Here is a 23984-nt window from a genome sequence, read left to right as displayed (position 1 = left end):
GTGCGACTCATCGACCTCTTCGTGGAGGTGGTTCCTCGGGGAAGCGACGCAGCGACGGGAAGGATCGGTGCCTCGTCTCACCAGCACGTGTTGAGAAGCGCGGGAGGTGGTTCCTTGGGGAAGCGACGCATCGACGGGAAGGACCGGCGCCTCGTCTCACCAGCATGTGTTGAGAAGCGCGGGAGGATTCGCGGGAGCTCGGGAAGGATCGTGGCTTGGCGATTGGATCCAGCTCGCTCTCGCTCTCGCCCAGGTCCGAACAACTTGAATACCACACGAGGTGGAGAGGTTCGAGATAGGTTCTGGGTTTCAGCTCACCTGTCCTCAGAGCTGGAGCTGGTTATTAAAGGCCTCTGCCACCATTTCTTGGGTATGTGTGTGTACGTATGTGTGTCCATGGGCCCGTCTAATAAGTAGGAACTGCTGTTAAGTGCAAGTGACTGTACATAATAAGTGGACGGGTGTAGTTCTTTTGTCGTGCTTTTGTTGCTTGTATAGGTGCATACGTGTTTTTCCTTGTTTAATTGCATGCGTGCTTTATTATAATAAATGTCCTTGTGTGAATGTAAACCTGTTCGTTGCGTCCATTCCCTCATTGAACTGCCCCATCTTGCACTCGGAATATAGTTGGTGTTTAAATAGCCGATAAGTAGAATCGGGTCCGGCGAGGTCTGGCGATAATACCCGCTCGGTTATCCCAGAACGGAACGGACCGCTTAAGCGGTTCGTGTCCAAGCAGCCCTTTGCCGAGGTATGGTCCCTCAGTAGGTTACCCACGCGGGTACTTAGGTATGTCGATATTCGGCGATTGACCCTATTTCGCGTGGGTAGAATACGGATTGGGCCGTGGTGGGATTAAAAACCCACCCGTGACTGGTTTTTGGCGTTGTTCCAGAAAGTCACGACTGAATTGTCCATTCGGTGGGAGAAGCGACCGCTATTGGTTAGACGTGGTCGTTCGCACGCCGACGTGTGGAAAATCTACAACACTGGTGTCAAGGAGCGGGAAAACAAACTCTCCTGCCTCCAAAAAAATTAACGGAACCGGATCAAGGATGTGCGAGGCGACCCTCCGGTTCCATTAAAAAACCGAGCCTTTAAATTATTTCCGTTAAGCAAGATGGCGGTGCAAGGTGAACGGGAGCAGGGGGTCATGAATTTAGAAATGTTAGAAATCATGGCTGAGGGCGAAATGACCGTGCAGAACATGCCCATTACGCAGGTTGAACACCCCCCACAAAGAAATGCAGAGTCCGCAATGGGCGCAGCGGTGGGGGCCACGGTGTATGACACCCCTCCCCTCCTCCGTCAAAATCCCTCCTCGGTCCGTGGCGGATCCGTGCCCGATAATGGCGAAGAGACTGCCACCGGGCCACCTGACATGGGCCAGCTTTTGGAAATATTGCTGGCAAAAATGGATGGAAACGCACTCGAGATGAAAAAACGAAAGGAAAGAAATGCGGAGGAAATGCGGTGTGTGGGGCGATGCCTGCAGGCGGGCATAATGGCGGCGCCACGTGCTGGAGCGAGCGAGCTGAGGGGGAGTGTGGACTGTGTCGGCCGCGCAGTGGAGGACAAAGTAATACGGGGCACGTGTAAGACGAGACTCGTGCAGGTGACAGAGAAAGTGACGGTTGCACAGAGGGAAAATTAAATGGGGTGACGGAGACGTGTACGGCAAGACACGTAGAGACGGCGGAAAAAATAAAAGGAATAACAGAGACACAGGAGGTAGAAACGGTAGAGGAGTGACTACACGATAAACACGAAAGTAAAGACGAGCACACACACATGGAGGTAGTGGAGGACGATGAGGGGGAGCTCGGGGAATGTCTCGTGACCCGGTGCAAGCAGCCGGATAGCCTCCTTCAGGAACGAGGGGAGGGAATGTGCCCCCTTGAAGCAGATCACGACCAGGTGGGTCAGTCGAGCCTCGCGAGGCAGAGGGGCGAGTGCTGCAAACGGGTGCACGTGGAGCTTGGGGGTTATGGAAACCCCGGGACCCCTTGTGGTGGTGCTAATTCCCAGCGTGGTTGTTCCGGTGTGTGTGGTGTCAAAATGTGTGTTTGCGAGTGTGCCGAAATGCGTGCTTTCCAGCACGCATGGTGTGGATGAAGCACCGTGTGTGGATGAAACACCGTGTCTGTATGAAGCACCGCGTGTGGATGAAGAACCGCATGTGGATGAGGCACCGCGTGTGGATGCAGCACCGCGTGTGGATGAGGCACCGCGTGTGGATGAGGCACCGCGTGTGGATGCGGAACCGCATGTGGATGAGGCACCGCGTGTGGATGAAGCACGGCGTGTGGATGAAACACCGCGTGTGGATGAGGCACCGCGTGTGGATGAAACACCGCGTGTGGATGAAACACCGCGTGTGGATAAAACACCGTGTGTGTATGAAACACCGCGTGTGACAGGAACCGCGTGTGTAAGTAGTATGGTGTGTGTGGGTGAAAGGCGATGTGTGAGAGAGACCACGTGTATGAGGTGGCGGTATGAGAGGGTGTTGGCGGTTAGTATGCGAGAGGGCACAACCGCGTGTCCGAGTGCCATGGTGAGGTGTGTGAGCGTCGTGGCACGTGGGAGTTTGTGCGCGAGAGTGCGAAGACGACGGTGCCTGACGAGGGACAAAGGCCGGGTAGCGTCCGTAGTGGTTTTGAGGACCGTTCCGGGTTTGCACGGCAGCGCGCGGGGTCCGTACCGTGCAACGCACAAGGCTGCCACGTGTGCACCTGCGGGAGTGAAGCCCGGTCCGTAAACGCACGCGGTTGATTAGCCGATCCGCGGACGGAGAGAAGGTAGGCTGGATAATGGATTTGGACCGGATGGGTTCTCCAGACGGGCGTGTGTGTGAAGCTCCGACGAGCAGAGCGCATGTGCTCGCGTGGGGAACCCCTCGAAACACGAGGCTTGCTTTTAATGTGCAGGGTGACGTCGTGGCTGCATGGTTGAAATCAGGCAGAAGGGAATCCCTGCCGGATGTTACCGTCCAAGAAGGAAAGAGGTGCGCGAAGCGCGAGCAGCAGCTGCCATGACGTCACGGAAAAGAGCGCAGGTTGCGAGTTGCCGCGCTGGTGGGCGCATAGGAAAAAAAAAGAGAAAAGCAAGCCTCGCCACTTCGAGTGGACACGAGCCCCAGGCAAGGGGTGGAAAACCCCCTTGTCTCAGGGGGCACGGGAACTACAAGTTAGGAGGATGGGTTAGAGTTAGTTGGACCGGCTTCATGGGGACATGGGTTGTACCTCATGGAGCCCGTGGAATGGATTAGTTAGAGGGATTTTAGTTTAGATTTAGGAAATGGGAATTTTTGGATTTTTGGAGACACGGACAGACTGGAAATGTGTAGTGGAGATGTAGCTTAGCTACGTAGAGTAAAAGGAATGTGCATTGATTTAAGGGATGACGAGGGAGCACGAGTAGTAAGGGGATTTAGTTAGGAGGATGGCAGTGTGGAGTGTTGGTGTGAGTTGCGAAATGGAAAGTGTGTGAGGAAAGAGTGTGGGACAGTGGGCCCAAGTGTGTGAGTGGAGTGAATGTGGTATGCATGGTGAGAATGACTGGTTGGGGGGAGGAGTGATTCCCACCCAAGTGACCCCGGGGTCAGATTAATGTTAGCTAGTGGGTTATTCAAATTTAGTAACAGGAGGTCGTTTTGTTGGTGTCGAGAGAAGGCACGAAACCCGTTTGGAGGGGTGCAGGAGTTCATGGACCGGCTGGGAGCGTGGCTGTAGAAAGGTGAGTTTTGTTTAGTGGGCACCCCAGGTACCGGACGAGTCGGCCAGAGTTGGCCAAGGGCCCAAGAGGGGCCGGGATAGTGTAGTGGGCACGGGCGACCCGTCGGAAACGCGACCCGTAGCGCCAGAACGCCACGGAGGTAGTGTAGTGGGCACGGGCGACCCTCGGAAAGGGACCCGGGGCATCAACACACCACGTGGGCATCGGAGGGGGGAAATGCCAGAGAGGGCAACCCCCCGCGTTTATAGGGAGCAGCTAGGCTCGGAGGCAGCCTGCGGGCCTTTAGGGTGCCATGGTTAGAGTTCGGCAGAGGGGGAGTTCCTGTCAGTTGAGCCACGCTGCCCAGCCAGGAAATTGTGCGAGGGCACGAATGAAAATTTGAGGGCAAGGCCCAAATTTATAATGGACACCAACACAGACGATGGGAATCATGGTTTTTAGAACCGATAGTTTAAATGTGTGAGGCGTTTTTGAAAGCCGCGGGGTAGTTTCAGGTTTATAAATGTTAGGGTAGTTAGGAGATGTACCCCTTTGCACTTTCCATCCCTTCGCTCATTGTAGGCCGCTGGACCCACCTTGGTAGATCGCTGAACTCTGAGGCCATTCTGAGGCTTTGTTGGGCCTCGAGACAGGACGCTAGTCTCTCCCTATTCCCCTCCAGAGAGGGAACGTAGGGGTTGGGAGTACGCGAGGTTGACAGGATAGGTTAGCCAGCCAAAGATGATAAAGGGGGTTAGGGAGACAATTATAAAAGGGAAATAAAAATAATAAAAATAAAGAGGGGCAAAATTTTGTTGTGTTTTGTGGCAAATTAAGGGAGTGGGTATGGACAGAGACAGGCAAAGGCGACAGAGTGGGGGGAGACAGTAGGCTCGGTCCGAGCCCAGCTTCAGAGCGGCCGGCACCAATGCACTCCCTCCGGACCTGATGGAACCACACCAAAGGCCGGCCAGCTTCACCTGCCGGCCTGTTGTGCTGCAGCCGCCTGTGCTGCATGGGCTTGCCTTGCCATGCCTAGTTTGCCTACCTCTGCCATGACCCCATGCCTGCTAGCCCTTGTTTGCATTTGCCCCTGTGTCCATCCATCACCATGTGCGCCAGGAACATCCAGTTTTGCAAGGACTGCCCTGCAGGCAGCCCGTGCATCCATCATGCTCATTTGTGTTTTGCGACCATCTCCATCCATTCCCCTGCATCAATGAACTTCAAAATGACTTTTACCTTCTCCCCTTTCACAGATCACAAGTCCTGGGCCATGGTTAAGTAATGGATAAGTTGAGTGAAAATTGTAAATACGTGGAACCCCACCTGCATCTTTGTTTTAGCACCGGCAATTTTAGTTCAGTTGTCCGAATGAGTCTGAGAGTTTGTTTAGTTAGTTACGCAGCGCATGAGGTTATTTATTTTTGGGACACGTATTAAGAAATGTCACACTCAGGGATCTGAGATAGAATGTACAAGGGGAAATCTTAAACATGCTGGTCACACGAAAATTTGACGACTCGGAACGAGTCTGTAAAAAGGGGAGGGGTGGTGTTACGAATTTTGGAATTCGATTGCACACAACATACAGGTTCCTTTAGTCGGCTATGTCGATAAGTGCTTGTTCCCTAGATAGCTCACCTTTCATTGCTTAAATGTTCAGAAATCGATTAGATGCGCTGCGGATCGATTTATTAGTTGGGGAACGAACAATGGAGACATCCCTCACCCTCTTCTGCGAAGAGGAAGAAGAATCCTGCCGTCCCGTGACTCATGACTCAACAACTCCCTTCCCACACGTGGTTGAGCGGGGGGGGGGGGGAAGGATGGAGCACGAGGGCATGATTCACGCCGGGATCGGGGGAAGGGCGGAGAAGGATAAGAGGAGATCTTTTTCTTTTGTTCATGGCAGAGTTGGAGAGGAGAGAGTTGGAGAGGGCAGAGTTGGAGAAGGGAGTTGAGAGTAGCTGTTTAGCAGACCGTCAGGTCCTGCTTGGCTTGCGTCAGGGTTGAGGCTTTCGGAAGCTTTTTGCTTCGGCTGGCTCAGTGAGCTTCGGCTGAGGCCTGACTCGGGAGGAGGCTTTTTGGAGGCTCTTTGCTTTGATGGTTCTGTGAGCTTCGGCTTCTGCTTGGCTCGGGAGAGCTTTTTGCTTCAAGCTGCCGTTTGGAAGGAAGTTAAGCCGGTCGCTCGGCTCGAGCTGCGAGTGGTGGCTTCTTCTTCTTGGTTCGTGGAGTTCTTTGTTCTCCATTTTGGTTCCCGGCTTGGTGCGACTCATCGACCTCTTCGTGGAGCTGGTTCCTCGAGGAAGCGACGCATCTACGGGAAGGATCGGTGCCTCGTCTCACCAGCACGTATTGAGAAGCGCGGGAGGTGGTTCCTCGGGGAAGCGATGCATCGACGGGAATGATCGGCGCCTCGTCTCACCAGCACGTGTTGAGAAGCGCGGGAGGTGATTCCTCTGGGAAGGGACGCATCGACGGGAAGGATCGGTGCCTCGTCTCACCAGCACGTGTTGAGAAGCGCGGGAGCATTCGCGGGAGCTCGGGAAGGATCGCGGCTCGGCGATTGGATCCAACTCGCTCTCGCTGGAGCCCGGGTCTGAACAACTTGAAGAACACACGAGGTGGAGAGATTCGAGATAGGTTCTGGGTTTCAGCTCACCTGTCCTCCGAGCTGGAGCTGGTTATTAAAGGCCTCTGCCACCATTTCTTGGGTGTGTGTGTGTGCGTATGTGTGTCCGTGGGCCCGTCTAATAAGTAGGAACTGCTGTTAAGTGCAAGTGACTGTACATAATAAGTAGACGGTTGTAGTTCTTTTGTTGTGCTTTTGCTGCTTGTATAGGTGCATACATGTTTTGCCTTGTTTAATTGCGTACTTGCTTTATTATAATAAATGTCCTCGTGTGAATGTAAACCTGTTCATTGTGTCCATTCCCTCATTGAACTGCCCCATCTTGCACTCGGAATAGTGTTGGTTTTTAAATAGCCGATAAATAGAATCGGGTCCGGCGAGGTCTGGCGATAATACCCGCTCGGTTATCCCAGAACGGAACGGACCGCTTAAGCGGTTCGTGTCCAAGCAGCCCTTTGCCGAGGTATGGTCCCTCGGTAGGTTACCCGCGCGGGTACTTAGGTATATCGATATTCGGCGATTGACCCTCTTTCGCGCGGGTAGAATATGGACTGGGCCGTGGTGGGATTAAAAACCCACCCGTGACTGGTTTCTGGCGTTGTTCCAGAAAATCACGACTGGATTGTCCGTTCGGTGGGCGAAGTGACCGCTATTGGTTAGACGTGGTCGTTCGCACGCCGACGGGCAGGAAATCTACAACAATACAATATTAGGTGGTCGCTAGACTACCGTTATTCTCAGGTTTTGCGTCTGTCTGTTTGTATGTAATGGACAGCTCTGGAGGCCAGAGGAGTCAACCGCTATTGATGAAACTTGACTGGTAGGTTCATACCAGGATCTAGTTGTATGCTTTTGAGCACCGTTGCTATGGACGTCACCGTTGCCGAGGAACGGGACTTTGAAATTTTTGAAAAATCCGAATTTTTTTTTTTTTCGAAAAATAAAAATCGGCTTCCGCGCTTTTATGCGCGCTATAATCAACCTCTTTGTCAAAAATTTTCAGCCCGATCCGTTAAAAACTGCATGACTAGTATGCAATTATATAGCGACCACCCATGCCGACTACCGGCGTGTGTGTGTTTGTGTGTGTGTGTGTGTGTGTGTGTGTGTGTGTATATATATATGTGTGTATATATATATATATATATCTTCTTCTTCTTCTTTCGGCTGCTCCCGTTAGGGGTCGCCACAGCGGATCATCCGTATGATCCGCATAGTGATTTGGCACATGTTTTACGCCGGATGCCCTTCCTGACGCAACCCTGGTCACCTCTTACGACACAGGGATATGGTACACCTATTTTAACTGGGGTATACACCAGCCCAGTATACTGGTACTCATTTTGCCGACCTTGGAAGGATGACAGGCTGAGTCAACCCCCTGGTGTATTAATTCAGTGGCCCAACGGGGCTTGAACTCAGGACCTTTTGGATCCCAAGCTGCTGCCCTAACCACTGCGCCAACACCAGGCTTCTATATATATATATATATATATATATATATATATATATATATATATATATATATATATATATATATATATATATATATATATATATACATATATATATATATATGTCTTCTTCTTTCGGCTGCTCCCGTTAGGGGTCGCCACAGCGGATCATCCGTATGATCCGCATTGTGATTTGGCACATGTTTTACGCCGGATGCCCTTCTTGACGCAACCCTGGTCGCCTCTTACGACACAGGGATTATATATATATATATATATATATATATATATATATATATATATATATATATATATATATATATATATATATATATATATATATATATATATATATATATATATATGTATATATATATATATATATATATATATATATATATATATATATATATATATAACACTGCGATGATAATATTATTCACAAGATCCACAATTAGCTGCACTGCATGGGTATTTAACTCCACATGGGTTTCGTTTGAAGAAGAATGAACTCATTTCACAATGTGTTTTGTCTCTTGTTATAACAGCTGCGGGTTGTGAGGTCACGCTATCTGCGGAAGGGGTAAAGAGAAAGATGTGAAATTACACATTTTAAACTTCAGTTTTATTGGCCGTTTGTTTGAGGCTCCCACACTTGATGATGGCATTTAAGAGCATTTGTAATCAAGTCTGCCTGCAGCTGCTTTTGTAGCTTGTTAATGCCATCGATGTATCATTTTTCCTTTAAGTGCTTCGCTTCCCCCAAACAACGCCGGTTGCGCACAAGCCACGTGCAGTCGCCATCGACGTGCGCCATGTATTTTGGAGCCAGTAACATCAGCCGCATCTCATTCCTCCTGAGGAATGGGAGATTTGAAACTGCAAATTACCAAACATTTTACCCATAGCTCGACAAGTGCCCGATGGGGGGAAATTACGACAGTTTAGCACAATTCTGTGGAAACCTTGTTGGGAATGTGCAAATGATAATTAGCAATGATATTCAGGAAAGTGTTCCAGCGTCCACAAGGGAGTTATCAGATGCCGTGAGAGTCAAGTTGCTCAGATTACTTTCCGCACACAGAGACTGTTTTCGTAATTGCTGCGATAATATGTGCATGATAGTCGGAGTTTTACAACCCCTCTGAGCAAAGGACTTTGTTGCCACAACTAACACCAAAACTGTTCAACACAATTAAAGCAAGACCTTCCTTTTCTGGACGAACTCGTATTTCAACTTCTCACATCATGGTGGATTCTTACAGGGATTGTGAAATAATGTGAATCCATTTGAATGCAAGAGGCTAATGATGCAAAATATGGTTGACTGCAGGCATGATGTTTTGCACTTGAATAGTGTACTTTCCCAACAATGTCATGTGTCAGCAAAGTGGAACATATTGGTTCTTTGTTTTATTCTCCACAATACGAGACTTTCAAAATGATGTTTGAATGCAAAACAAGGCCTTTTGTACATGTGCTGTTAGTGTGTTTACACTTTTTTGGTTCTGCTCGCTGGCAGCCACATCTGCAATTCAAATAGTCTTTTAAACATAATTTTTCGCATTTTCAGTAGATGAAAGAGTGGCAATTTCAAAATGGTAATCATAATTGTTGTGTTCCTGAATGCAAATCGGACTCAAGGAAATACGAGAAATATCCGTGGATGAGAGGTGTCAGGTTCAAACCATTTGTTGTTATAACAGTGAATATAGTGGCACTGGATGTAACACACATATACACACACACACAAGGATGCTTCTTCTTTTGGCAAAGATGGAAACTCCAGTATAACTTCTCTTGTGGCCCTGGTACCAAACAAAAATATATATTTATAACAGCCTTCACAGCCATACAGTTCCCACTCCCACCCCCCTCCTCCCCCCACCCCTGCCCCCCTCACACTCCCAAACATGACTGATAGTAAATATCATCATTTTAAACTTACCTTGTACATTGGCAAGCCCTAGATACAACCTTTCCTCAGTGATGGGAATGATTGAGGAGGTTGGGTAGAAGGCACCGTCCACAGGTGGATAGGCCTTGCAGGTCCACGTCCTCGGCAGTCTACAGTACGGGAAGTTGCAAAAAAACAGCTTTTTGGGTGAGTTCAGAAAGTTATCATACTCTTTAGTTGTGCAGAGGCACACTCCATTCTCACAGGTGCGTTTCAAAGTATTTTTGGGTTATTTTAGAAGCTTTATGAGCCATTTTAGATAGCAATCCTTATCGCGCACTCACGGCACACTTTATGTTGTCCAGAACATCGCAATTACCTGGGGTTTCTGCACATGCACAGAGCATTCTGGGGTGGAATACGTCATTTTGAAAGTCTCGTGTTGTGTGCTTCCATAATATTATTTGCAAAAAGGTATGCATATAATATAGGAACATGAGTGCTAACAAAGGAGTTCCAGCATCTGGGCACACTGTGCTGCAATGCATTCATAAGGTTATATGAACGGGTACGCCTTATTTAATTATTCTTTATCAAGGCTTTATGCTTGGTCAAACTATATATATTACACATATATGTTGTTATGGATTTCAGAATCGGATCTGACCAATGCAAACAAACATTTAGGTCCTCAGACAGTTATTTTCCTCAATGCATGTCCAGGATAGACGCATCCACATGTCTGGTGGGATTCTAACTTTGATGCGCTGGAGAAGGGTATAGAATAGATTCCCTTTCTTATGGGATGGCATTTTTCTCTTTATGACACGTTCATGCATGCGAGATAGCCATTAGCCCAAAGGAGGCTCGTCTACCCCCTTTCCATCAGGACACATCGGCTTGGAGGTGGACGATTTATTTACACCTTGGACTTGCAGGACATTTGATTTAGCACACCATGTGCTTTTCCTGAGCAGTTATTCTGACAGTCAAATACGACTGTGGATCATTTACCTCACCCACCTATCTTTCATTAACGTTCGACATCCACCTCTTTCACTGAGGTTGATATCCACCTTTTTCCATCGATGTTTGATGCCCCGTTTGGCAGCTCTATGGATGCTGGCTGGCTCTTGTTCGTGTCAGGCTGAACGAGGAAGGAATGATTGTGAGGTTGACGGTTGGTCACGTGCAACGATGCGCCAATAGGCAAGGTGAATTTGGCTGAAGTCTGCTTGAGGCTCCGCCCAGACTGGTCGCCTATAAAAAGGACCGTTTTTCTGACAGTTTTGGGACAGTTGGTGACAGCCTTATAGCCTTACAGCTCTGACCGCTGGTGACAGTTGGTGACAGCCTTACAGCTCTGACCGCTGGTGACAGCTCCTCACAGCATCTTACAGCTCGTCATAGTGCCTTGCAGCTCCTTAAAGTGCCTTACAGCTCCTTACTGCCGTCCGTTGGTTGGGGCTCCTGGTGGCTCCTGATGGTGGGTGACGGTTAGACCATTCCTGCTGGTTCTGCTCGTATCTGATTATTGGCATCCCTGGTTCCTGGAGGTGACGACATGACGCCGATTGATGTTCAAGCCTGTTTGCAGGTAGGTGCATGGTGAGGCAGGGCATTGGCAGCAGACCCAGGGATGCTCACACATTTTGGGGCATTTTATTTGATGCAAGACGACTTCTGCCTTGGGAAGGCGAGACCGGATTTCTTCCCCCCTGAATAATCTGCTGGGTACCCTTGTCTTGTGTTTCATTGTTAAGTAAGGCATAGTGATAAGCATCTGCTCTTTGTCTATTTTTCTATCAATGCCTGTTAAATTCTTTATTTGTTTGAAATTATTTTGATTGATTTGAATTCACCTATTTTCACGACAAGGAAAGAAAAAGTTCTTCAGTTTATTTATTTTTCTTATGAAAAAATTCCTTGATATTTCAACTTGTCAGTGTTTGTCCTTTCCTTCCATTGATCCAGAATTGTCCAAATCTAGATAGACTGGGAGGTAATTCCCAAACTAATTAACCTGTCATAGTCGGCATACACCAGCAGTAAATGTTCAGCTGCCCTACTTAAGATCTAATCAAGATAAGATTGATGCATCACCGAGGGCATGCTCCCCGTTCAGGAAGCCACGTAACCTATAGTTAAATGGAAAATTAGACGGTGGACACTGGAACTCATGGTTGGAAAGCAACCCACCCTGCCACAAAGTTAATTGTGAGCAGTGGCCCCAGGTCCGGCTCTTCCGAGGAGAAATGGGGATTAACCCCCTCATAATACACTCGGTACCTGTGGCCATAACAATATATAAACATACATATTGTTACGGCTGTGGAAATTCGCAATACACCATAAAGGGTCCTTAGATCAGTTATGACGATAAGGATATGTGTAGTTAGAATTCCCCACCATTGTTTAAAGGGAATTTCTGTGTTCACAGGGCTGTGATCCTTTGAGTTAGCCGTTTTTCTTTTCTCTATCATTATTTTGGAGCAATCATCCCCCAACAACCAAATCGCCACCACCAAAATCATTCCCAAACAACTACAACTCAAACATCACCACCTTTGCCTCTTTACCTCCACAACTCCACCCCGCAAACATCGCTTCACCGCTATTCTCAAACGACGCCCGCCAGCAACCAAATCGCCACCACCAACACCCTTTCCAAACCACCGCAGCAAACTCCCACCACCTCCGCCTTTCTACCACACGTCGTACCATGGGTTGTGAATGGGTTCCTTTCGCCTCGAAAAGCGGATCAGGAATGATTTACGCCCACTTTTCATCCATCCAATGGCTGAGCATCAGGTGGTGTAGCCCCGCCTCCGAACCCGCAGTGATCCAGAAAGTTGCATATACGCTCCTCCCTTGGCCTATATAAGCGCGAGCACAACGCAGCTCGCGGCAGTCAAGTCTGGAGTCAGTGGAGTGGCAGTCTGGAGAGGCAGGAGACGGGGCAGTCAAGTCCAGGATAGACCCATCCACATGTCTGGTGGGATTCTAACTTTGATGCGTTGGAGAAGGGTATAGAATAGATTCCCTTTCTTATGGGATGGCATTTTTCTCTTTATGACACGTTCATGCACGCGAGATAGCCATTAGCCCAAAGGAGGCTCGTCTACCCCCTTTCTGTCATTGTGAAAATTTCACAATTGTCTCGTGGACCTGGCCGCTCATCCAGGTTCCACGCACATTTAGTCCACGAACCTGTCTGCCACCCTTGCCTTTGAGGGTGGCTTTTTCCTTTGCTTTTGTGAAAGTGCATGTGTGGCGCCGTCTTATAAGTAGAATTGTTTAAGTAATTGTGTAAATAAAGACTTTATTCGGCATCTTTAACTCTGCCACCTCCAGCTCCGCTTCCTGTCTTTTTGTTAGCGCCACCGCCTCCAAACCATATAACAAAGCTGTTCTCACTACCGTCTTATATACTTTCCCCTTAACTCTTGCAGCTACCCTTCTGTCGCAAATCACTCCTGCAACTCTTCTCCACCCACTCCATCCTGCCTGCACTCTCTTTTTCACTTCTCTCCCACACTCTCTGTGTGTCGGTGTCGGCAGTCTAGAGAATCAGGAGATGGGGCAGTCAAGTCTGCAGTGTGTCGGTGTCGGCAGTCTGGAGAATCGAGAGACAGGGCAGTTTAGTCGAGTGCAGTGTCGGCAGTCAAGTCGAGTGCAGTGTCGGCAGACGGCGGCAGTGTCGGTGCGGCAGTGTCGGTGCGGCAGTGTCGGTGCGGCAGAGTCGGGAGACAGAGCTCGAAGCCGACGGGAAAGGCAGACGGGGAGCGCCGGAGAGAGCTCGCCGGCCAGGCCAGGGGCACGAAGCCAGGTGCAGCTACGCTAACATCGCGGCTTGCCCGCCATCGCGCCACGAGGGCGCGGGTAAGACCCTTCGGTCTCGTGGACCTGGCCGCTCATCCAGGTTCCACGCACATTTGGTCCACGAACCTGTCTGCCACCCTTGCCTTTGAGGGTGGCTTTTTCCTTTGCTTTTGTGAAAGTGCATGTGTGGCGCCGTCTTAAAGTAGAATTGTTTAAGTAATTGTGTAAATAAAGACTTTATTCGGGAGTAACTCTGCCTTTGCTTTAATTGCTTTTACTGTACATACGTGCCTGAATTACTGTATGGCTATAAAATACGTGCTTGCCTGAGTGTGCAATAAATGTGCTTGTTGATCTGTTCCCCGTTTTGTTGCGTCCTTTCCTTTGTTTGAAAGTTCCATCTTGCATCACGGAAGGAATTGGTAGGAGGGGTGTAAGCACCCGGTAAATAATCACGTCCGTCGGGGCCGGCGATAACACCGCTCTGTTATCACTGAAGCATGGAACGGACCGCTTAAGCGGATCGTGTCCTAGGCCGGCCAGCGGCGAGGTACGATCGCCCGGTTAACTACCCGCGCAGGTACTTAGGTAGGTCGAGTTTGGCGAACAACCCTATCCTGCACGGCTGGCCGATTGGCACGATTGTGGTGGGGTCGAAAGACCCACCCTTGACTAGCTCCTGGCGGTAGTTCCAAGGAGGGTCGCGACTGAATTGTCCGTTCCAGTGGGCGACGCGGTCACGATTTTAGTTACGTGGCCGATCGCACGCCGGGCGTACTGAAATTCATAACAATATATACATGTCTATATATGTATATTGAAATAGCCTGGTGTTGGTGCAGTGGTTAGGGCAATGGCTTGGGATCCAAAAGGTCCCGAGTTCAAGCCCCGTTGGGCCACTGAATTAATACACCAGGGGGTTGACTCAGCCTGTCATCCTTCCGAGGTCGGCGAAATGAGTACCAGTGTACTGGGCCGGTGTATACCCCGGTTAAGATAGGTGTACCAGATCCCTGTGTTGTCAGAGGTGACCAGGGTTGCGTCAGGAAGGGCATCCGGGGTAAAACATGTGCCAAATCACTATGCGGATCACATGGATGATCCGCTGTGGCGACCCCGAACGGGAGCAGCCGAAAGAAGAAGAAGAAGAAGATATGTATATTGAAATATATATAAACATATATATATATATATATATATATATATATATATATGTTAAAAACATTTAACAATTGGGGTATTTATTAATAATAATGGGGAACTAGGGAAGCACGTAAGAGCAGAACTATACCGACTTTACGAAATGCGATGCAAACATTTACAGCACACAAAGCACTTAACAATTTCCTACTTATTAGACGGGCCCACGGACACACGTACACACACACACACACACACACACACACACACACACACACACACACACACACACACACACACACACACACACAAGAAATTGTGGCAGAGGCCTTTAATAACGAGCTCGAGCTCGGAGGACAGGTGAGCTGAAACCCAGAGGCTATCTCGAACCTCTCCACCTCCTGTGGTCTTCAACTTGTTCGGACCCGGGCTCCAGCGAGAGCGAGCTGGATCCAATCGTCGTGAGCCGCGATCCCTACCGAGCTCCCGCGAATCCTGCCGCGCTTCTCAACACATGCTGGTGAGACGAGGCGCCGATTCTTCCCGTCGATGCGCCTATCCTTCCCCCAAGGAACCACCTCCAAGAAGAGGTTGATGACTCGCACCAAGCCGGGAACCAAACTGAGAACAAAGAACTCCATGAACCACGAAGAAGAAGCCACCACTCGCAGTTCGAGCCGAGTAACCAGCTCAACTTTGTTCCAAAACAAAGCAGCTCGAAGCAAAAAGCTCTCCTGAGCCAAGCAGAAGCCAAAGCTCACTTAACCACCAAAGCAAAAAGCCTCCAAAAAGCCTCCTACCGAGCCAGGCCTCAGACGCAGCTCAATGAGCCAGCCGAAGCAAAAAGCTTCCGAAGGCCTCAACCCTAACCCAAGTCAAACAGGACCCGAATGTCTGCTGAACGACTACTCTCTGCCGAAGCAAAAAGCTAACTACTTGAAAACAAAGAAAGGATCTCGTCCTTATCCTTCTCCGCCCCCCTCCCCTGCGCCCGGCGTGACTCATGCCCTCGTCATGCCCTGCTCAACCATGGGTGGGAGGGAGTTGTTGACACCATGAATCATGGGACGGCAGGGTTCTTCTTCCTCTTCGCAGAAGAGGGGGAGGGATTTCTCCATTGTTCGTTCCCAAACTATTAAATCGATCCGCAGCGCATCTAATCGATTTCTGAACATTTAAGCAATGAAAGGTGAGCTATCTCGGGAACAAGCACTTCTCGACATGGCTGACTAAAGGAACCTGTATGTTGTGTGCAATCGAATTCCAAATTCGTAACACTACCCCTCCCCTTTTTACAGACTCGACCCGAGTCGTCAAATTTGTGACCAGCATGTGTAAGTTTTCCCCGAGTACGTTCTACCTTTGGATCCCTGAGTGCGATATTTCTTTATACGTGTCCCAAAAATAAATAACCTCATGCACTGCGTAACTAACTAAACAAACTCTCACAGACTCATTCGGACAACTTAACTAAAATTGCCGGCGCTAAAACAAAGATGCAGGTGAGGTTCCACGTATTTACAATTTTCACTCAACTTATCCATTACATTACCATGGCCCAGGACCTGTGATCTGTGAAAGGGGAAAGGCAAAAGTCATTTCAAAGTTCATTGATGCAGGGGAATGGATGGAGATGGTCTCAAAACACAAATGAGCATGATGGATGCACGGGCTGCCTGCAGGGCAGTCCTTGCAAAACTGGATGTTCCTGGCGCACATGGCGATGGATGGACACAGGGGCAAATGCAAACAAGGGCGAGCAGGCATGGGGTCATGGCAGAGGCAGGCAAACTAGGCATGGCAAGGCAAGCCCATGAAGAACAGGTGGCTGCAGCACAACAGGCCGGCAGGTGAAGCTGGCCGGCCTCTGGTGTGGTTCCATCAGGTCTGGAGGGAGTGCGGCAGTGCCGGCCGCTCTGAAGGCAGGCTCGGATCTAGCCTACTGTCTTCCCCCCACTCTATCGCCTTTGCCTGTCTCTGTCCATACCCACTCTTTTAATTTGCCACAAAACACAACAAAATTTAGCCCCTCTTTATTTTTATTTCCCTTTTATAATTGTCTCCCTAACCCCCTTTATCGTCCTTGTCTGGCTAACCTATCCTGTCAACCAAGCCTACTCCCAACCCCTACGTTCCCTCTCTGGAGGGGAATAAGGAGAGACTAGCGTCCTGCCTCGAGGCCCAACAAAGCCTCAGAATGGCCTCCTCAGAGTTCAGCCATCTACCAAGGTGAGCACAGCGGCCTATAAGGAGCAAAGGGATGGATGGTGCGAAGGGGTAAATCTACTAACTATCCTAGTATTCATTAACCTGAAACGACCCCGGGGCTTTCCAAAAACGCCTCACACTTTAAAACTATCGGTTCTAAAAACCATGATTCCCGTCACCTGTGTTGGTGTCCATTATAAATTTGGGCCTTGCCCTCAAATTTTCATTCGTGCCCTCGCACAATTTCCTGGCTGAGCAGCGTGGCTCAACTGGCAGGAACTCCCCCTCTGCCGAACTCTAACCATGGCACCCCAAGGCCCGCAGGCTGCCTCCGAGCCAAGCTGCTCCCTACAAGGTGGGGGGTTGCCTTCTCTGGCATTGCCCCCCTCCGATGCCCACGTGGCGTGTTGATGCCCCGGGTCCCTTTCCGAGGGTCGCCCGTGCCCACTACACTGCCCCCGTGGCATTCTGGCGCTACGGGTCCCGTTTCCGACGGGTCGCCCGTGCCCACTACACTAACCCGGCCCCTCTTGGGCCCTTGGCCTGCTCTGGCCGACTAGTCCGGTGCCCGGGGTGCCCACTCAACAAAACTCACCTTTCCACAGCCACGCTCCCAGCCGGTCCATGAAATCCTGCACCCCTCCAAACGGGTTTCATGCCTTCCTTCGACACCAACAAAACGACCTCCTTTAGTAAATTTGAACTACCCACTAGCTCACATTAAACTGACCCCGGGGTCACTTGGGTGGGAATCACTCCTCCCCCCAACCACTCATTTGCACCATGCATACCACATTCGCTCCACTCGCACACTTGGGCCCGCTGTCCCATACTCACGCATTGTACACTTTTCACTCTTTTCCACTCACACCAACACTCTATACTGCCATTCTTCCTCATTCAATCCCCTGACTCACTCGTGCTCGCTCGTCATCCCTTAAAACTCATGCACGTTCCATTTACTCTACGTAGCAAAGCTACGTCTCCACTACACATTTCCATGTCTGTCCATGTCTCCAAAAAATCCAAAAATTCCCATTTCCAAAATCTGAACTAAAATCCCTCTAACTAATCAATTCCACGGGCTCCATGAGGCCTTGTCCCTGCCCCATGAGGCCGGTCTAACTATCACTAACCCATCCCCCTAACTAGTACTTCCTGTGCCCCCAAGCAGGGGGGTCTTCCACCCCCTGCCTGGGGCTCGTGTCCACTCGAAGTGGCGAGGCTTGCTTTTTTTTTTCCTGCGCACACCAGCACGGCAATTCGCAACCTGCTCGTGACGTCATGGCAGCTGTTCGCGCACCTTGTCCCCTTGGACGGTAACATCCGGCAGGGATTCCCTTCTGCCGGATTTCAACCATGCAGCCACGACGTCACTGCACATCCCAAAGCAAGCCCCGCGTTCGAGGGGTTCCCCACGCGAGCACATGTGCTCTGCCCGTCGGTAACCCACGCCGCGGAATCCCCGATGACGTCACTCACACCCCAAATCTGCACGATTTCTCGCGCAAGCCGGGGTACGCATAATGCATTGGGGGAGCCACTTTGCACGCTCTGCGAACAGAACGTGCGACGCAGGCCACATGGAGCATTACAAACACACTCGCCCAGAGAACCCGTCCGAATCAAATTCACATTTCCAGCCTAACTTTTGTCCGTCCCACGGGATCGGCTTGTATCCACCGTGGACGTTTCCGGACCGGATTTCCCTCATGCAGGCGCGCACGTGTGAAGCACAGCATGGACCCCGTCCGTGCGCGCTGCTGTGCCAATCCGGCACGGTCCTCAAAACCACTACGGCCGCTACATGGCCTTTGTCCCTCGTCAGGCACCGTCTTTGTCGCACTCTCACGCGCACATTCTCACGTGCCCTGACGCTCACACACTCCACCATGGCACTCGGACACGCGCTTGTGCCCTCTCGCATACCAACCGCCATTTATCTTTCATACCGCGACCTCACACACGGCGCTTCTCCCTTAAACACATTTTCACTCACGCATCGTGCTTCTTCCATACACGGGCAATCGCTTAAACACGCCATAACACTTACACACGGGGTTTCACTCACACAATTCGCCACACTCGTAACCACACACACCGGGACGACCACGCTGGGGGCTTGCGCTACCTCAAGCGCTCCCGGGGTCTCCATACCCCCAAGCTCTGCGTGCACCCATTCACAGCATTCGCCCCCTCTACCTCGCAAGGCTCGACCGGACTCACCTCGTCGCGATCTGCCTCAAGGGGGCACAATCGCTCCCCTCGTTCCTGAAGGAGGCCATCCTGCTGCTTGCATCGGGTCACGACGCACTCCCCCAGCTCAACCCCATTGTCCCTCACTATCCCTACCTGTGTGTGCTTGTCAATTACCTGTAGTTTCTCTTCTACTTGTTTTATCCCAGTCACCTCGTTTATTATTTCCATTTTTTCGTGGCTCCATTTTCCTTCCCATTGGAGTCGTTCTTCCTCTCTGAGCCCCTTTAGTTGTTCATTATCTTTTCGGAGCTTTTCCATCTCTGTGGACTCCATTTTTGCTCTCTCCTCGAGTTGATTAATTTCAAATTCATATCGTTTTTGTTTTCTACCCCACCGTCTCTCATGTTCTTCATTCTCCAATCTCATTGTTTCTTTCAATTGGCCGATCTCCTTTTCCCGTTTTATTCGTCGTTCTTTCACGATCTCCGCGTACTTCAACCTTGCTTTCTTTTTTAGTTGTTTTTGTCTTTCCTTTTGTTTCCTTTCCCGCTGTCTCTCATGTTCTTCCTTCTCCAATCTCGTTGTTTCTTTCAATACTCTTTCTTGCATCTCATTCTTTAATCTTGCTTCTGCTTCTCACTGTTCGATCTGCACAGTGTGGTTCCTTAAAGTTTCATTCTCCGTTCTCTTTCTTTCCTCTCTTAACATCCTCAGTTCGTTTTGTAATTCCGTCTCTTTGCTTTGGTGTTTCTGTAAATCAGAAGCTTTTTTTTCTAATTCCTTTCTCATATCCGCACACTCCAACCTTGCTTTTGCTTCTAACTGTTTGATCTGCACAGTGTGGTTCCTTAACGTTTCATTCTCCGTTCTCTTTCTTTCCTCACTCAACATCTTCAGTTCGTTTTGTAATTTCGTCTCCTTGTTTTGATGTTCCCGAATCTCAGAAGTTTTTTTTCCATAATTCCTCTCTCGCCTCCTCACCTCTTTTGCATGCTTCCTTCCTCATTTCCTTCATTTCCCCACTGTATTTCTTTCAGTATTCCAGGCGATCCTCTTACATTTTTTTTCATCAGTTGGAGGCTTTTTCTGTCCTGATTGCCAATTCTTACCTCTCGCTTCAGTTGTTCCAACTCCAAATTGTGTTTCCGTTTTTCCTCTTCTAGCTTTTTTTCCCATTCTTCCTCCAATTGTGCCCGAAGCCCGCCAATGTTCGCCTGCCTCGCCTGCCATGACCACGTGGTTTGACTCGTTGGTTGGGAGCCCCCGCCTTGCATTATGCCGTTCGTTGTGCGATTAATAGCAGCCCGCTCACGCCTCATGCTGCACTGAGGTACGGCCGCGCCGCCATTTTGCGACTCCGTTTTTGGTTGCCGGTAAAGCTCCTTCACAGGCTGCTCCCACTGACGACAATCCGTGGTGCGATTATAATAAAACGAACCGTCCGGCCCATGGATTCTATTAACTCCACATCCACCTCACTACCCACCTGGCTCAACTCGCCTTGGCTGAACATTTTGCGTGCTGGGAATAAAATTTATAACGCTCGTAATTTGGGGACATGGGGGGGGGGGAGGTTTGCTCCGTATACCCCTGATCCGAATCAGTAAATTTTGCTACGGAGGCGGAGGGGTTCGTATCCCACTCCTGACACCACTTTTTAGGAGCCGTGGGTCGGCCGCCAACTGACCACTCTGAACGGAGCCGCAAGTCGAGTTGGCCCGACCGATCGCCCGGGATATAGATCGCCGCCCGGATAAGTCCGAGCGACGGGTCCTTGTACAAGAACCGAAATACGCCAATGGGCAGATCACATGGGGTAGGGTCGATTGCCAATCTTCAATGCACCTAAATACCCACGTGATCCAACCACCAGGGTATTCCACCCTCGACGGAACTCGTACGGAACAAACCGCCGAGGCGAGCTTGTCCCGTGCGCGATTCCGAGCGGCTTAATCGCCGAGAACCATCGGTCAAAATGTCCCCCTTTTACGGCAAACCAACGGCTTTCTAACTCCCAACACACGAAATGTTCAGTCAATGAAAGAATCGACGCGACGAGCTGAAAACATTTAACAATTGGGGTATTTATTAATAATAACGGGGAACTAGGGAAGCACGTAAGAACAGAACTATACCGACTTTACGAAATGCGATGCAAACATTTACAGCACACAAAGCACTTAACAATTTCCTACTTATTAGACGGGCCCACGGACACACGTACGCACACACACACACCCAAGAAATGGTGGCAGAGGCCTTTAATAACCAGCTCCAGCTCGGAGGACAGGTGAGCTGAAACCCAGAACCTATCTCGAACCACTCCACCTCGTGTGGTTTTAAAGTTGTTCGGACCCGGGCTCCAGCGAGAGCGAGCTGGATCCAATCGCCGTGAGCCGCGATCCCTCCCGAGCTCCCACGAATCCTCCCGCACTTCTCAACACGTGCTGGTCTTCTTCCCGTCAATGCGCCACTTCCCCCAAGGAACCACCTCCAAGAAGAGATCGATGAGTCGCACCAAGCCTGGAAGCAAACGGAGAACAAAGAACTCCACGAACCACGAAGAAGAAGCCACCACTCGCAGCTTGAGCCGAGTAACCAGCTCAACTTTCTTCCAAAACAAAGCAGCTCGAAGCAAAAAGCTCTCCCGAGCCAAGCAGAAGCCGAAGCTCACTGAGCCAGCCGAAGCAAAAAGCTTCCGAAGGCCTCAACCTAACCCAAACCAAACAGGACCCGAAGGTCTGCTGAACGACAACTCTCTGCCAAAGCAAAAAGCTTACTACTCAAAAACAAAGAAAGGATCTCGTCCTTATCCTTCTCCGCCCCGCAACCGGCGTGACTCATGCCCTCGTGATCCATCCCCCGCTCAACCACAGGTGGGAGGAAGTTGTTGACACCATAAATCACGGTACGGCAGGGTTCTTCTTCCTCTTCGCAGAAGAAGGGGAGGGATGTTTCCATTATTCGTTCCCTAACTATTAAATCGATTTCTCAACATTTAAACAACTAGATCACAATTATGAAGTTTCACTTCGATCGATGAAGCGGTTCACGAGAAATATATATATTTAAGATTATCGCTCAATCGACTGCAAGACCTTATGATCTCTCAATTATTTGTGAACACCGCTGGTATCACCAAGGCTTGGAGAACATGTCTGTAAAGTTTTCCCTCGGTCTGTCCAGCCATTCTGGCGATTTTTAAAGGTTTATGGGAAATTCCAATATGACTGCCAAACCATGTGACCTATGACATCAGAGGCATGAACATTTTGTTCCTCATGGATAGGCGGTCATAAAGCCTGGTGTGTTGGCGCAGTGGTTAGGGCAGCGGCTTGGGATCCAAAAGGTCCTGAGTTCAAGCCCCGTTGGGCCACTGAATTAATACACCAGAGGGTTGACTCAGCCTGTCATCCTTCCGAGGTCGGCGAAATGAGTACCAGTGTACTGGGCCGGTGTATACCCCGGTTAAAATAGGTGTACCATATCCCTGTGTCGTAAGAGGCGACCAGGGTTGCGTCAGGAAGGGCATCTGGCGTAAAACATGTGCCAAATCACTATGCGGATCGGATGATCCGCTGTGGCGACCCCTAACGGGAGCAGCCGAAAGGAGAAGTAAGGATAGGCGGTCATACCTGTAAGTTTTGTCTTGATCAGTTCAGCCGTTTCAGAGAAGAAGATTTTTGAAGCTTAAAACAAAACAAAACAATATATTGTTACGAATTCGCACCCGCCGGCGTGCGATCGGCCGCATAACTCCAATCGCAACCGCGTCGCCCACCGGACGGACAATTCAGTCGTGACCCTCCTGGAACTACCGCCAGGAACTAGTCACGGGTGGGGGTTTAACCTCACCACAGCCCAGTCCGCATTCTACCCGGGCGAAATAGGGTGAATCGCCGAATGTCGATATACCTAAGTACCCGCGCGGGTAACCTACTGAGGGGCTGCACCGCACCGCAGGTCGGCCTGGGACACGAACCGCTTAAGCGGTCCATTCTGTACTACAGTGATAACCGAGCGGTGTTATCGCCTACCTCGATGGATCCGATTCTCTTTACCGGGCGTTCAAAACCCACTACTCATTCAACGATGCAAGATGGCTTTTCAAAAGGGAAATTCTCTTGCCCTACTCTCTCCCCCTGTCTTGAATTGTGATGCCCCCTCTCTCTCGCCTCTCTGTAATTATAGATAGATAATTTAATCGATATAACTCCCCTCCCTTCTCTCCTCTCTCTCACCCCCCCCTCTCGCACCTCCTCTCTCCCCCTCTCTTGAATTGATGCCCCCTCTCTCTCCCCCCCCCCCTATCAAACACACAGACATTAATATTAATATTAAGACACACAGACATTAATATCAAACCTTGAAAAGGCACATACTCCTCTGTAAATTGTGACGTCATATTAAACGAAGAAGAAGAAGAAGAATTTATGATACGGAACAATATTCCACTGTAAATTGTGACGTCATATCAAACGAAGAAGAAGAAGAATTGTGACGCCCCTCTCTCTCACCCCCCCCCTTTTGCCCTCCTCTCTTGCCCCTCCTTTCTTGAATTGTGATGCCCCCTCTCTCTCGCCCCTCCTCTCTCCCTTCGCTTGCCCCCCTCTCACCCCCTCTCTGTCCCTCCTCCTCTGTCCCCCTCCTCTCTCCCTCCCCTCTTGCCCTTCTCTCTCCCCCCTCTTCTCTTCCTTCTCTTGCCCACCTCTCTCTCCCCCCTCCTCTCTCGCCCCTCTCTCTGTAAATGTATTCACAAATGTCTACCAAGCACAACGATTAATTCCAACCTTGGGAAAAAACAGCTTTCAAACCCTTGGGAAACAGCTGTTTCCCTCGGGAAAATTAAAACCTTGGGATTAATTAATAATTTCAATAATAATAATCAAACCTTGGGATTAAATAATTAAAT

General features: G+C 49.8%; 1 protein-coding gene across 2 annotated transcripts in view; it reads right to left on the bottom strand.

Annotated features, from left to right (window-relative positions):
- The window catches only part of LOC147012645 (uncharacterized), a 145522-nt gene that overhangs the window by 60673 nt on the left and 60865 nt on the right, over positions 1-23984 (bottom strand). For both annotated transcript variants that reach the window (XR_015051024.1, XM_085853691.1), the window contains exon 3: positions 9755-9873. Coding sequence is in view for 1 of the 2 variants with exons in the window: in XM_085853691.1 (XP_085709817.1) it covers positions 9755-9873 (119 nt within the window). In the remaining variant the exon portion in view is untranslated. The remainder of the gene's footprint in view (positions 1-9754; positions 9874-23984) is intronic.

This window comes from Eptatretus burgeri, chromosome 14 (genome assembly GCF_056783735.1).
Source record: "Eptatretus burgeri isolate ZD-2024b chromosome 14, Ebu_testis_v1, whole genome shotgun sequence".
Lineage (NCBI taxonomy): Eukaryota > Metazoa > Chordata > Myxini > Myxiniformes > Myxinidae > Eptatretus > Eptatretus burgeri.
The sequence above is the reverse complement of the archived record's forward strand: the minus strand, read 5'-3'. Positions and strand labels throughout refer to the sequence as shown.